At 52.7% G+C, this 12,127-nt stretch overlaps 3 protein-coding genes across 3 annotated transcripts; all 3 read right to left on the minus strand.

Annotated features, from left to right (window-relative positions):
* Nucleotides 1-69: 69 nt before the first annotated feature.
* Triagg1_3883 (uncharacterized protein) lies at nucleotides 70-3,089 on the minus strand (the record flags this gene model as incomplete). Its single annotated transcript, XM_062898224.1, has 5 exons — nucleotides 70-1,128; nucleotides 1,192-1,251; nucleotides 1,314-1,373; nucleotides 1,434-1,496; nucleotides 1,575-3,089. 5 exons carry the CDS (start codon nucleotides 3,087-3,089, stop codon nucleotides 70-72), a joined length of 2,757 nt encoding a protein of 918 aa, XP_062757386.1.
* A 3,001-nt stretch (nucleotides 3,090-6,090) lies between these two features.
* On the minus strand, nucleotides 6,091-7,836 carry Triagg1_3884 (uncharacterized protein; the record flags this gene model as incomplete). The annotated part of the gene is made up of 1 exon (XM_062898225.1): nucleotides 6,091-7,836. One exon carries the CDS (start codon nucleotides 7,834-7,836, stop codon nucleotides 6,091-6,093), a length of 1,746 nt encoding a protein of 581 aa, XP_062757387.1.
* A 1,209-nt stretch (nucleotides 7,837-9,045) lies between these two features.
* On the minus strand, nucleotides 9,046-10,737 carry Triagg1_3885 (uncharacterized protein; the record flags this gene model as incomplete). Its single annotated transcript, XM_062898226.1, has 3 exons — nucleotides 9,046-9,514; nucleotides 9,572-9,716; nucleotides 10,383-10,737. 3 exons carry the CDS (start codon nucleotides 10,735-10,737, stop codon nucleotides 9,046-9,048), a joined length of 969 nt encoding a protein of 322 aa, XP_062757388.1.
* Nucleotides 10,738-12,127: the final 1,390 nt, after the last annotated feature.

Raw genomic sequence — 12,127 nt, forward strand, 5'->3', positions numbered from 1 at the left:
TAAAAGAAACACATGGTCTGAATGCCCAAATCTCTCCAAGCATCCTCTGTATGTGCTGCAAGAACAAGTCTAGCCCAACACGGGAGCTACCAAGGCGGTGCCAACGGCTCCATTGAGGAAAGAAGAGAAACGGGAAGCGAGACAAGACGTCCTGTCTCGTGATACCAAAGGTTGGTGTTTCCGTAGGGGAGGGCCAGCCCAAGGGTAGGCATGCTCCGTGGATCTTGAACTTGACATTGCCGATGGTGCCGACGCAAAGGTTTCCTTTGCTCCACTGGGAATTGCAAGGCGTTGAAGGACGGATGCCATCGCGAGGATGAGGGAAGCGAAAGAGACACCGGCAGAAAGACCAATCATGCCAGCGAACGCGGCGCCAACAAGAGTAGCGACCAACATCGCAGCAGCGGCTTCTGTAGTTTGGACTTGGCGGAGCGAGAACTGGCTTGGCTGGTTCGTAAACAAAGCGGCACGTTCATCAGCAGCGCGAACATCCTCCATGGGCGATATCGCCTGCAGGAGAAGGGGCGACAATGGTTGAATTCCGTTGTCGCTCCGAGACGCCGACGACTGCTGGTGTACGTTGATCTCGCCGCTTGGTTGCTGAGCAGGCAGGCCGCTGCGATTCCTGAGAATCTCAGGAGTCCTAACATCCGAAATATGAGGCCAAGCAAGGGCAGTAGAGGAGGCAGGAACCGTAGTATCCTCGCCGGCACTTGTATGGGCAGTTGCACGTAGAGCATTGGACTCGCTAAGTGATGCTCGCAATCCACCAGGCGAAACGCCGGGGGAAGCACCAGGTATCACGCTGCGGTTGGCGGCAAGTTCGGGTTGGACCTTGAAAAGAGTTAGCTGGGCCGAACGGTGCGTTGTGGATTCGGTGGCATCGCATACCCTTGCGGGTGACTCTTCCGAGCCCGTCGAGAACCGGACTGGACGGTTCGTGGCGGTCGCCAGCGAAGAGGGCGCGGATGCGGATGCGGACGCGACAGGACGTTCGCTCGTGAGTTCCTGCTTGCCCATGTTAGTCGTCAAGAGAGCGGCGGTAGCTGTGATTGCGGCATGACATACGGTTCGGAAGTCGTCGGCTTGGCCGGGTGATAACCAAGATGAATGACGAGCTGGTGTTTCCTTTTTTCCAAAGTTAGTCACCGTATTGCAACATAGTTCATGGGTGGCCCAGTAAAGACGTACACTTGCGATTCTGCCACGCTCGGTTGGCGATGTGTCGTACAATAATCCATCTTGTATGTCCTTTTTTCAAAGTTAGTCGCAATTGCGCAAGCTAGCCGAAGAGAGAGAGAGAGAAAACGTACGCCGCTGAACTGCGGTGCGGTGCTTGCAGATTGTCTTGTGGTAACATCAACTGATGTGCCCTTTTTTCGAAAGTTAGTCACGATTCTGCAATCTAGCTGATGGGCGCGGTGGGCACGTACACTTCCGTGGATCGCAATTGATACAATCTCGGATTCAGATACATCTGAACGTCCAGGAGGTGCCTTCCGAGGAAGTCAGTAATTGTTCATCCAGATAAAAACGGAATAGAGAATAAGGATGGGGAGAATCAGGAGACATACGCTATTCGCAATCACTTCCATGCCACTTCCAGACTCCATCGTAACAAGCAGAGAACCACCCGTTGAATGAGCTATACGAACACCGCCTACCCAACCAGTGGGAGTTATCACGCTGACACCGCCGCGTGGATCCTGATCAGGGTTCGCTACCGCGTTGTGACCCGGATCATACCACGGCAGGCTTGTGTTGGCAGCCGCAACGAGGCCGCCAGTCTCCAGGGGAGATACTGGCTCACTCGTGCCGCTCCAATCCGTTGCAAGCGTATGGCCATCTGGATCGAAGCTGTCGAAGAAGGCAGTTTCAGATCCTGAAGCCGAGGGCTGGCTTGGGCTGAGCAGCCGCGTGGACGAAATCGGAACCATGCGGTCATCCTCGGAGAAGGTGGACGAAGGCGAGAAGAGGTTGAAGTCGGTGTAGCTGCTGGCAGAGCCGGCGTAGTTGTCTTGCATGAACGGAAGTTGTGGTGAGGTGGATTGTGACGACGTTCCTTCACTCTCTTCAAGGCCAGAGACGGCCAGCAGATCTTGCTGCGACGCGGGCGTAAGCGCCTTGGAAGGCGAGGCAGAAGAGGAGGAGGCAGAGGATTGGGAGGAGGAGAAGTAGCCCTGGGGGTCGAGGAAGAAGTCGTAGTTGTCCTCCACGTCCGCGGGAGGGTACTGGATGAATTCTTCCCATGACTCGGTGATCTGGTCAGTGGACTCGAAGCTGTCCAAGCCAGCAAATGTGAAGGTAGGATCAATGCCAAGAAGTGACATCGGTCTGCCCGGATTGTCGTCTAATTTAGAGATTGAAACACCAGCAGCCACCGGTTTCTGAGGTGCTGGTATCGCCGCTGCTGGTAGTGATGTGCGTGCCTTCTTTGCTGCTTTTGTTGCAGATTGAGGCTGTGTTTGAGAGGCTGAACGCTTCTTGTGGTCGGGATCGCAGCGGATCTTCTTCCGTCTACAGCTATCGCAGGCCTTGATGATGCGCATGAGGTGTGCGTGATCACGCTGCTCCTTTGTCTTGGAACCTCGAGAGGCAGAATCTGTGACGTCCTCACCATCCTTGGTCATGATCTTCATACCGGGCAGGTTTGAGAGATCGATCGCAGAATAGCGAGCCACCAGGTTGTTAGACTTGGAGGTTCTGCGGCTCTTGGAAATTGAGGAGCGGGAAGACATTGAGGGAGAGGCGGATGCCTGACTCCAGTCCAATGTCGAGTTAACTGGAGATGTGTTGAAGGAAGAGGTGGCGATTGAGTTGACTGGAGAGGCGGCGACAGGGCTGGATGAGTAGTAGACGGGGTAAAACTTGAACGTCTGGCCAGTGAGCTGCGAATGCTCCAAGAAGTCGAGTGAGATGGTCGCTCGCTTCTCTTTGAGAGCAGCCGGGCCGGGGATGTAGGCGTTCATCATGTCATCGAGTTCTTGTGAGCCAAGAGCAGGGAAGAACTGAAGCTGAGCGCCAAGCTGAGGCTGGTAGACCGAGAAGCCCTGGGGGAGAGGGGCGTTGGAAGAGTACTGAGAAGCCATTGCTGAGGTGGATAGAGGCTGTTCGGATGGAGTCGAGAAGAAGGGAGTCATAAAAGAACTCAGGGAGGGCGTCGTAGCGAAGGTGGAATATTCGACGTTGTTTGGCCCGCCATGGGAGTGTAAGCCCACGATACACTTGGAAAGGCCCCGTTGCGCGCGGCGCCTTTGGTTTTATCAGAGTACTTACACAATTGAACGGCCAGGGAGGGAGAGATTTGATTAATTCGAGAGGCTTCTCTCTTTGATTTTTAATTCTGATTCTGAGGGTTGAACGAATGATGGGATGGTTTGGTAAGAGGTTATTCGCAGCTGCGCCAAGTTTGCGAGCGGAGAGGGGAGGGTCCTGGCGCGCTGGAGTCGAAAAGACTAAACAAAATCCAAGTAGGGTTTAAGCTATGAAGATCGAAAGCTGATTATCCAACTATAGGGTATCAGATCACTCAATGGTGATGGAAGTCTCGGATGCGAAAGAATAGAGAAAAGATGAAAAAACGAAAAACGAGTTCCTCAGGCGTCGCCGGTCGGGAGTCATGACGGTATTTCACTGTCCGGCCTGGCGTTGCGAAAAAGCGGCTTTGGGGAAGGAGGCCCTTGCGGGATAGTCGCAATCCTGACTCTTTCGGCGTGCTGGAAAAGGACTAGCGTAAGGCGCCCTTGGGGGCTCAGCTGGCCAATAGGGCTGTGTTGAGGGATCCAGCGCCCCGCCTCTCTCACTTCTGATTGGTCCAAGACCCCACCTGATGCGCCGTCCGAGGTGGGTCCTCGGCGAGAGCTTAGCTTCACTGATTGGCCAATGGCGCCGCCTGGACTCGGAGCCACATGCAAGTGACTCAATCCTGGGCTTGTACTTGTAAAAGTTCCCTTTTCTGGCGTTGGATGGCTTCACTCTGAGCTTATCGGGGGCCGCCGACCAGGTACAGACGCGGGTGGTGGCGCGGGTACAGATTCAAGCTCGGGTACGGGACAGATGGCGGTCCCAACGGTGCTGCGTGGCGGTACTGGAGACTGGGTGTGTACCTGGGATGAACAAGCCTTGATACATGGATGGTTGATCTGACTCCTCCAAGCCTCCCACTCAGCAGGCGAATATACCCCAGACTCGTCAACCGCCTGTTAGTGTCAGTGCTCGTGCTGTATCGTATCTAGATCTATAACCATTCAGTAACGTACATGGGACTAGTGGTAGGATTAACAAGCACTCTGTAGATTCACGGCCCAACGATGAAGCGAAAGGCTTACAGGTCTACCGAGTAAATAAAGTTGATGCACTTCCCCCCAGCTAGAATCCCGCATGAGTTCTTTGGGTTTTCTCTCTGGAAACTTTGGGCCACCACAATGTGCTTGGTCTGAGTCTTTCAAGAGTGGACACGTGCCGACGCCTCAAGCCTTTATACCAAGTCGGGCACTGACGCCTCTCACTCTTTATCTCGGGCTCGGGCTCATCCAAGTTGTATGGATATACATGCTATGCGCTAACAAATGCTGACGCTGCCCTCTCGTTACGTCCAAGGTTGCACTACCCTACAGCAAGTTGGAGATATTCAAAAGTCGAGCCGAATTCACAATCTGGGGTGTCGGAATCATCCAATTGGGGTCGATTGCCCCAGGACTCGTCGCCTTGTCATCGTCGGCTTAAATCCCCCGTCTATCATGATCCAAAAACAATTCCCTCCCTGACCGCATCGTCTTGTCTGTACGAGCCGCACGTATCACGATCGAACCCACTCGCCCGAGCCTCCGTCAGCAATAGTGACACTGATGTATTACATCTCATGAGCTTCGAGCCCGACTAAACAAGACCTGTCCATTACCTGATTCATACCCCCACCGATACGTCGAAATGAAGTCGAACCACACTGAGGAAAAGAAATTGAACCCCCGAGATTAAGGAGAGGTAGAAAAGATCATCTGAGCAATAGCACTACCGCTACGACCAAACAGAACCGCTGCAAAGATCATTACGAGCAACCAGACGCCCCATCCGGCTGGGACAGTCAGTCAATCGTCTACGGCCCCTCGAAATTGGCTTGGCGCGCCGGCGCATTCAAGGCGGCCGGCTGGTTCGAGTTTTCCGGCGAGCTCGAGAAGGCTTAGGCCAACCCCACTGGTGATCCTGGGCTGATCCTGACATGTCGTAGCGCAATCTGGACCACTCCGAAGCCGACTCCGAATCCCCGTACCTAAACGAGACGGGGACGAGAAGCAGGAAAAATCAAAGGAAGCCAATTGAGCGCTCCACAAGGCACTTGGCCGGAATGGCTGAAATAACCCGCGTGGCTTTCCCATCGCAAAACCGTCGTATGGGTGGGTGTAGCAACGGTAGTAAATCCATTGCGAGAACCACAAGCCCGAAATCCGTGTACAATGGCATGAACTGCTAATCATTCATGCTCTATCGCAGCTCAAGCTACGCATTTGATTAGGACACAAATCCAATTGATATTCCAGAAGTATTAGAAATTTAGCTAATGACGACTGAAATCGCAGCAACTTAATTGCCGTCCATCGATTTTCATGGTCGCCGTCTGCAATATTCTCGCCCAGCAGAATGACAGTCTCAGTGACGACCGCATTTGGACGACGACAGGCGCGAACAGTAATGGCATCACTCGACGTAGAAATACTGTCCAGTCCACTGTCGAGTTCGCAGTAAAGGTAAGTCGAATAACTCGACAGGCGCATCAACTGGTATGGAAGCCGCCATGGAAAGTACCCAGAGTCACGATATCGGAGAACAACCCATATCTGGTTGCCATGTCTCGCCGTGTCTCATCACACGGAGGGCTGCAATTTGTAAAAGGGAGAAAGACAAAGAGAGATGAATCAGAGTCAAGAATCAACGATTGGTAAACTTCTGAGGCTGGCGATAGACCAGATGGAGAAGTTGGTGATATATCATGGTCGGAAGTTGGTCGAAAATGCGAGGACGGAGATGGATTATGACAGTTTTTAGAAAACGTCCCAGTCATGTCTCATTAAAATATAAAACAAGAAAGCAAAATTATCTACGTGGCCGAGTCATACCTAGCAAATCCACGGCATGCTTGCTCCATGCCCCCCCGTTGCTGGGACGAGGAACTGCGGCGGTGGTGATGGTGGCGATGGTGGCGGCGGCGGCAGGGACAACGGGGGCCGGTGCCGCCTGCACCACCGCCGCGGTTCCTCTGCTCCTCTTCGCCGGGTTCGACGAAGCTGTTGATGCTGGGTTCTTGGCTGCAGCATTGACACGCCTTTCCTCCACCTCCCTCGCCCTCTTCCCCAGAACCTTCCCCAGGTCCTGCTCCTTGGAACCCGTGCACTCTAAGAGTTGTACAATGACCATACCTCGATCGAGGTTCATCTCGAGGCCCTCTGTAAATTCGCCCTCATCTCCTTGCCAATGTCCATCGCCAACGAAGCCTCCGCCATCGTCATACACTACGTATTTTTTGTTAAAGGTGTGGAACTTGAGCTTTCCGTCTTGCCATCTCTTCTTCTTGCGGCGGAGATCATGTGAATATAGACAAATGAACTCGAGGATGGAAGAAGAGGTTGATGAAACAGGAGTGTTTACTGGCGCCGCAGTGCTTTTCACGGGGCGGAATGCATGCTGTTTAGAGGTACGAGATGACGAGGCAGAGGGATTTTGAGTTGGGAAAGTTCTTGTAGGCGGAATCGTAGGCTGTACAACTATCCTTGATGTTGGGGTGGTGGAGGCATGAGCTGGCATAGCATTTCTTGTAGACTGAGGCGTGGGCTGAAGCGTGGGCTGCTGGACCATTCGCGATGTTGACGCGGTAGGCATACGACTTGGCCTGGCGTTTCTCACGGGCTGAGGTACGGTCTGATATGTGACACGAGATGTTGATGTGGTTGGCGCAGTAGGTCGTCCAGTCTCTGTCCTATCTGGCAACGGCAATGGCAGAGGGCCGCGAGCCGCTGAGTGGGAGAGGATGTTTACGGGCTCAGAATTAGCTGGGTCGGCCTCTCTTAAAAGCTGGAGCATGGGTCGCCGGGTCTTGCGAGATGTTGGTAGAGGAGGCGGAGCATCGAACTCAATGCTCTGAAGAATTGGAGAGGCACGTCTTATGATGTGAGATGCCGATGTGGCAGAAGCATTCGTCGGCAGAGGAGATGTGCTGTCGGATTCAATGTTATCAATCAGTCGAGCTCCAGGTCGTCTGACACGAGATGCCGATGTGGCAGGGGCATTCGCCAGCAGAGGAGGTGTGCCATCAGATTCAATGCTATCGGCGAGTCGAGATGCAGGTTTTATGATGTGAGACTTCAACGCAGAAGAAACAGCCGCCAGCAGAGAAGGTGTGTCATCGGACTCAATTTGCGACGCAGCAGAAGCATTCGCCGGCAGAGGGGGCGTGTCATCAGATTCAATGGTATCGACAAGTCGAGCTCCTGATTGTGTAGCACGAGACGTCGATGCGGCAGGGGCATTTATGGGCTCAGGGTTTCCTCTCGCTGATGATAAGAATCTCGGTGGTCTGTGGAATGTTTGTGTAGAAATTGTGCGGTTTGCCCCAGCATTGTTCGTTGGCTGAGAGACAGGTTGAAGCACGTCTTGATGAGCAAGCCGAGAGGCTGATGCTACCGGGTGAAACATGGTCTGCCGAGCGGCTCTAGATGTTGGCGCAGCAGAGGCGTTTGGCTCTACGCCATGTCTTGCAGAATGGAAGTTTGGCTGATGAGTATCTTCTGCGGCTGGTGCTCCAGTAGGTCTAGCCTGCCCAGCGTTTCCTCTGGGTCGGAACATGGCGTGTTAACGGCGGAGATATGCGAGGAGGCGACAGAGGCATAGAGAAAAACGATGAGACAGCGTGAGGAAATCCCTGCGAAATCATAGGTAGGTAAAGTGACACGAGGTGAGACGAGGGGTACTTTGATTCTTTACCCTCGAATGGCGGGGTGACTTGCTGAATGAAAGCTGTACTCGTAGAGGCTTATCACTAACAGTGCAGGCATGAGCCAGCCAGGACAACTGGTAGCGAGACGCGACTTGGGCAAGAGCGAAGCTGTAAGCGAAAAGCTAGGCGAATGACGCGACGCCAGATCACGTGTCGCTCTTTGAATTTCCTAGTCCGAATGGATGCCTAGTGATGTCTGAGGAAGGATCCATCGAAGCTTCGCTAGCTGAACTCCACACTGGGTATCTGTATCTGGAGAAGGAGCATGTCATAGGCCAGACGCCGGCAGATCTGCTCCGGCTGGCGGAGGAGGAGAATCGGTTGATGGATCTCGGGACCCCGGACACGCTGCAAGAAAATCAAAACGAAAAAAAAAGGCGCGGCGAGGGGAAAATTGAGTGATTCGCCTTTCAACGGAAATTCTAACAAAAATCTGCGGCATTTTCCCTTGTCTCTCCATATGCTTGGCCTGTACTCCGTAGGTTAGGACGCAACTACACCTGAGGGTCTGGTTCAGCTACACGTCATCACAGCCTCAATTTGTACAGTAAGGCGACATTAGCTCCCTAGGACTCCTTCCATAGCAGTAGAGTAATCTTTGCTATTGATCGAAAAAAAGACTCAATGCTTTAAACCTCGTTGGGGAGGAGATGGTTGAACTTCCCATACTTTGTCGAGATGTCACTGTAGAATATGCAATATTATGTAGTATCTAGTAGTCTCTTGAGTGGCGGCATCTCACGGTATACTTTCTGAGCTGTAAATATTAAATAATTGGTTCTTTTTTTTGTTCTTCATAAAAATACCTATTTATCGCCAAAAAAAACATTTTCTGTGTTTCCAATAAGCCAAAGTGTATGGGCAGCCATCTCATCGCCGCCGTTGCGCTCGCGAATAGTTAAATCCAAATGCTATTGTCGTAAATCATTCCACAGTGCCGAATCGGATCTAATAAAGGAGAACAACAGCTCTATATGCGTAGTTGTCGCGTAAGTATGAGGCGACTTGGGCTCCGCGACCCTCTAACGGCCGGGGCAGCTTCTACACCACAGAGACTGTTACTCAGCTGATGATAGCTTTAAAGGGGGGATGGCTTCGATGGGCGTTGTAGACCGAGGTTCAAGGACTGGAGTCTTTGGCTTCGGTCTATTCTTCTGAGCCCTGGGGGTTTTGGACTTGGAAGCTGACGCTTTGTTGCTTGGTGTAGGCGCCACCGGCCGGCCGCTCTTCTTTTGTGCCTGGCGCCTCTCATAGACTCCAGGATAATACTTGCCCATCGAGGCGGAGCGAAAGGGTTCGCTGTCTTCATCGTCATCGCTTGGCAACCAGTATGAATCGTTGCTCTCCCTTGTAGAGCTGGATAGGTGATATTGGGGCCGCGGCATGGGCATATCATCAACGTCCGCATCCGCGCCCGTGTCCACATCCTCAATGGAGTGGTCCATGGTGTGACTCTTGATGTCGTGATAGAAAGGATGAGTGTGGCGTACGCGAGTCTTGGGATCTTCGTGAAGGGGAAAGTAAGCACTGTAGTCAAAGAGTTAGCATCAGGCAAAATATGACACTGGCATTGACCGGTCTTACCCTTGCTTCTCACCCCTGGCGGACAGGGCCTCGGGGAGTGTGATGGCAGACGCGGAGCTGTTTTGTCTCGATCTAGGAATGGCGATTGGGCGGCTGCCGGCAGATGCGGATGAGCTAGATCCAGTACCGTTGTCTACGTCGGGTTCTGTAGAAGACGGTGTTAGGAGAAGAAGAGCAGATGGCGAAGAGTAGAGAGCCGAGTTGAGCGTAAAGGAGAAGACCGAGAGAGACAGAAAGCGGTGAAATCATGGGGCAGGAAAGAAGAAATATGGATACTTATACAGTATTTCAGATGAGAAATCGACGAAAAGAGAAAAGAGGATCGAATTTAGGAAGGGGAATGGTGGCAAGCAGAATCCACATAAAAACCAGCCCCCGATGGTCGCGTGCCTGAGCCTCATGCAAGATGATGGGCTCCGGATACCCCGCGATGGCTCTCATCGCAGTGGGGATTGACAATCGGGCTAGGCGCCTATTACTGTGGGATGGATTTTGTGGATGGAGCTGCCGTCATCTTGATGTGCTGGTCGCAACCGAATGCGACCGGCTGAGACATGACTAGACAAGAGGGAAAAATCTCCGACCCGTCCGTATTAGGGCGACACAGGAGGAGGAGGACAGCGGGCCACAAGAGCCCTGGGGAAAGGGGTCTGAGACACAATTGAAGAGAGAGAATGCGATGAATGGATTTGTGGGTCGATAGATCGGCGAATGAAGCATTCGAATGGAGAAAAAAGAGGGATGAAGAGGAAGAGAAAACAAAGAAAACGATGGAGGTAGCTGACAAGAGGTTTCAGAGTTTCCAACTTACTAATTGATCGTCGCCGCTCAACCCGCTCCCTCTCCACGTCGGAGCCGGAGGCCTTGGATGAGGACTTTGGATTGTAAGACGGCATATCAGACCAGTCGTCGTCAATGTCGGGATCGGAAGTCTTGGACATGGGCTCCCGAAGGTCAGACGAGTAGTCGTGGTTCATCTTTGATTCGTCGGGATACCAGCGAGTGCCAAAAACGAAGGACTCTGATATTTCGGACAGGTTGGAAAGGATGGAGACTGAGCGATTCATGTTACGATGCGACGACTGGCGATGGGGTTTGCGGGAGCGAAAGGGCCTCTCCAAGGGACCGGCTCCCTCGTCGGAACTCCAATTCTCCAAGCTGCCCATTCAAATAGAGGCAATGCAGAACGGAGGGAGTCGCTAGCAAGATGGGGGGAGAGAGACTGATGTCCGCTAGATGTGTGGATGATTCGGCAATGCTGCGTTTCGCCCGAGGCGACGCAACAGTGATGGGGATGAATAATTGAAAAGAAGAAGAAGAAGCAGAGGATGCAAGAGAAGAACAGATGGAACGAAAATTGAACAGTGGTTCGTCTGACTGCCGCGAGCCGAGATGGAAATGACAAGATGCCTCAGTCAGCTAAACTCGGGATGAAGTGAAGAAAGGCAAAAGAGACTAAAGGGCAATGAGGGAGGAGAGGTGAATGCTTTGAGCTTCTAGATAACGGAGTGGAGGGGGGTTGATTCTTTGTATGTGTGGGAGACAGTAGGAAAAAGGCTGTGGACAAAAAAAAGAGGTCCTTGGGTAATAAGGTTGTCGAAAGATCCGGGTCGTTTGTTGCACACCAGCAGGGGAAAAAAGGGCCTGGGGCCGGGGATAAATAGAGAAATCCAAGGCCACTCAGGGAAGGGCGAATAAGAGGCACGGGAAATGTATAAGGAACCCACGACTGAAGCAGAAATGAGCCCACCGCTCACAACAGGACAGAGTAATATGTGTAAGAGGTACAAATGCTTGTAATTCAACGCATGCAAAGTGGTATTCGTACGTAGGCAAGAGAAGCAATTGGGAAGGGGAAATACTAGTACTCGTAACAGCAGCACAGCAGACAGCCACACACCGTATCTCGGAGACACACAACAGGCACAAGGTACAGGCACAAGACGCCTCTCTCGCTGATTATTGCTCCTCGGACGAGCATGTTGGGTACCGGATCAGCACAGTGCTGCTTGCTTTTGCACCGGGAGCTTTTGGGCAGGGGGCTTGCTGCTGTGAAACCTACAAATGGCTCCCTCAAGGTGCCATTGATGCGTGAGATGGGCCACTAGCATCGCTCGTTTGCGTGGAGCCAGGACTTGTGCAGCTTCGGTCGTGGGCCATGAGCCTATCGCAATGGCGCCGATCCAGTCAGGAAGAGTGGCTGCTTGGGCTGGGCTTTGGGCTTCTGTGTCTTGCCGGGTTCTCTGGCTTTTTTTTTGTCTTGCCATGGTGGGCAGATTCCGGCGTGCCCAGCAGCGAAGCGTTTGCTTGCCTGTGGTGAAGGCGTGTAGGTGGCTAAAGACTAATCGTCGGTGGCCCAAGGCTTTTTTTTTTTTCTTTCTCTTTTTTCTCCCACCGTTTGCTCGGTCCGCAGCGTCGAAACGTTATTGAGATGTGACATCAAGCCCAGCTGCTGCGTTTGATATTCAATTGACGAACTTGAACCTGAGTTGTGACTGAGATTGTTTGCTGCCGTGCGGATGGCCGGAGCACACATGCCGAGTCGGTGCTGGGGGG

The sequence above is a fragment of the Trichoderma aggressivum genome, assembly GCF_033847375.1.
Source record: "Trichoderma aggressivum f. europaeum strain CBS 100526 chromosome Unknown scaffold_011, whole genome shotgun sequence".
NCBI classification, from domain to species: domain Eukaryota; kingdom Fungi; phylum Ascomycota; class Sordariomycetes; order Hypocreales; family Hypocreaceae; genus Trichoderma; species Trichoderma aggressivum.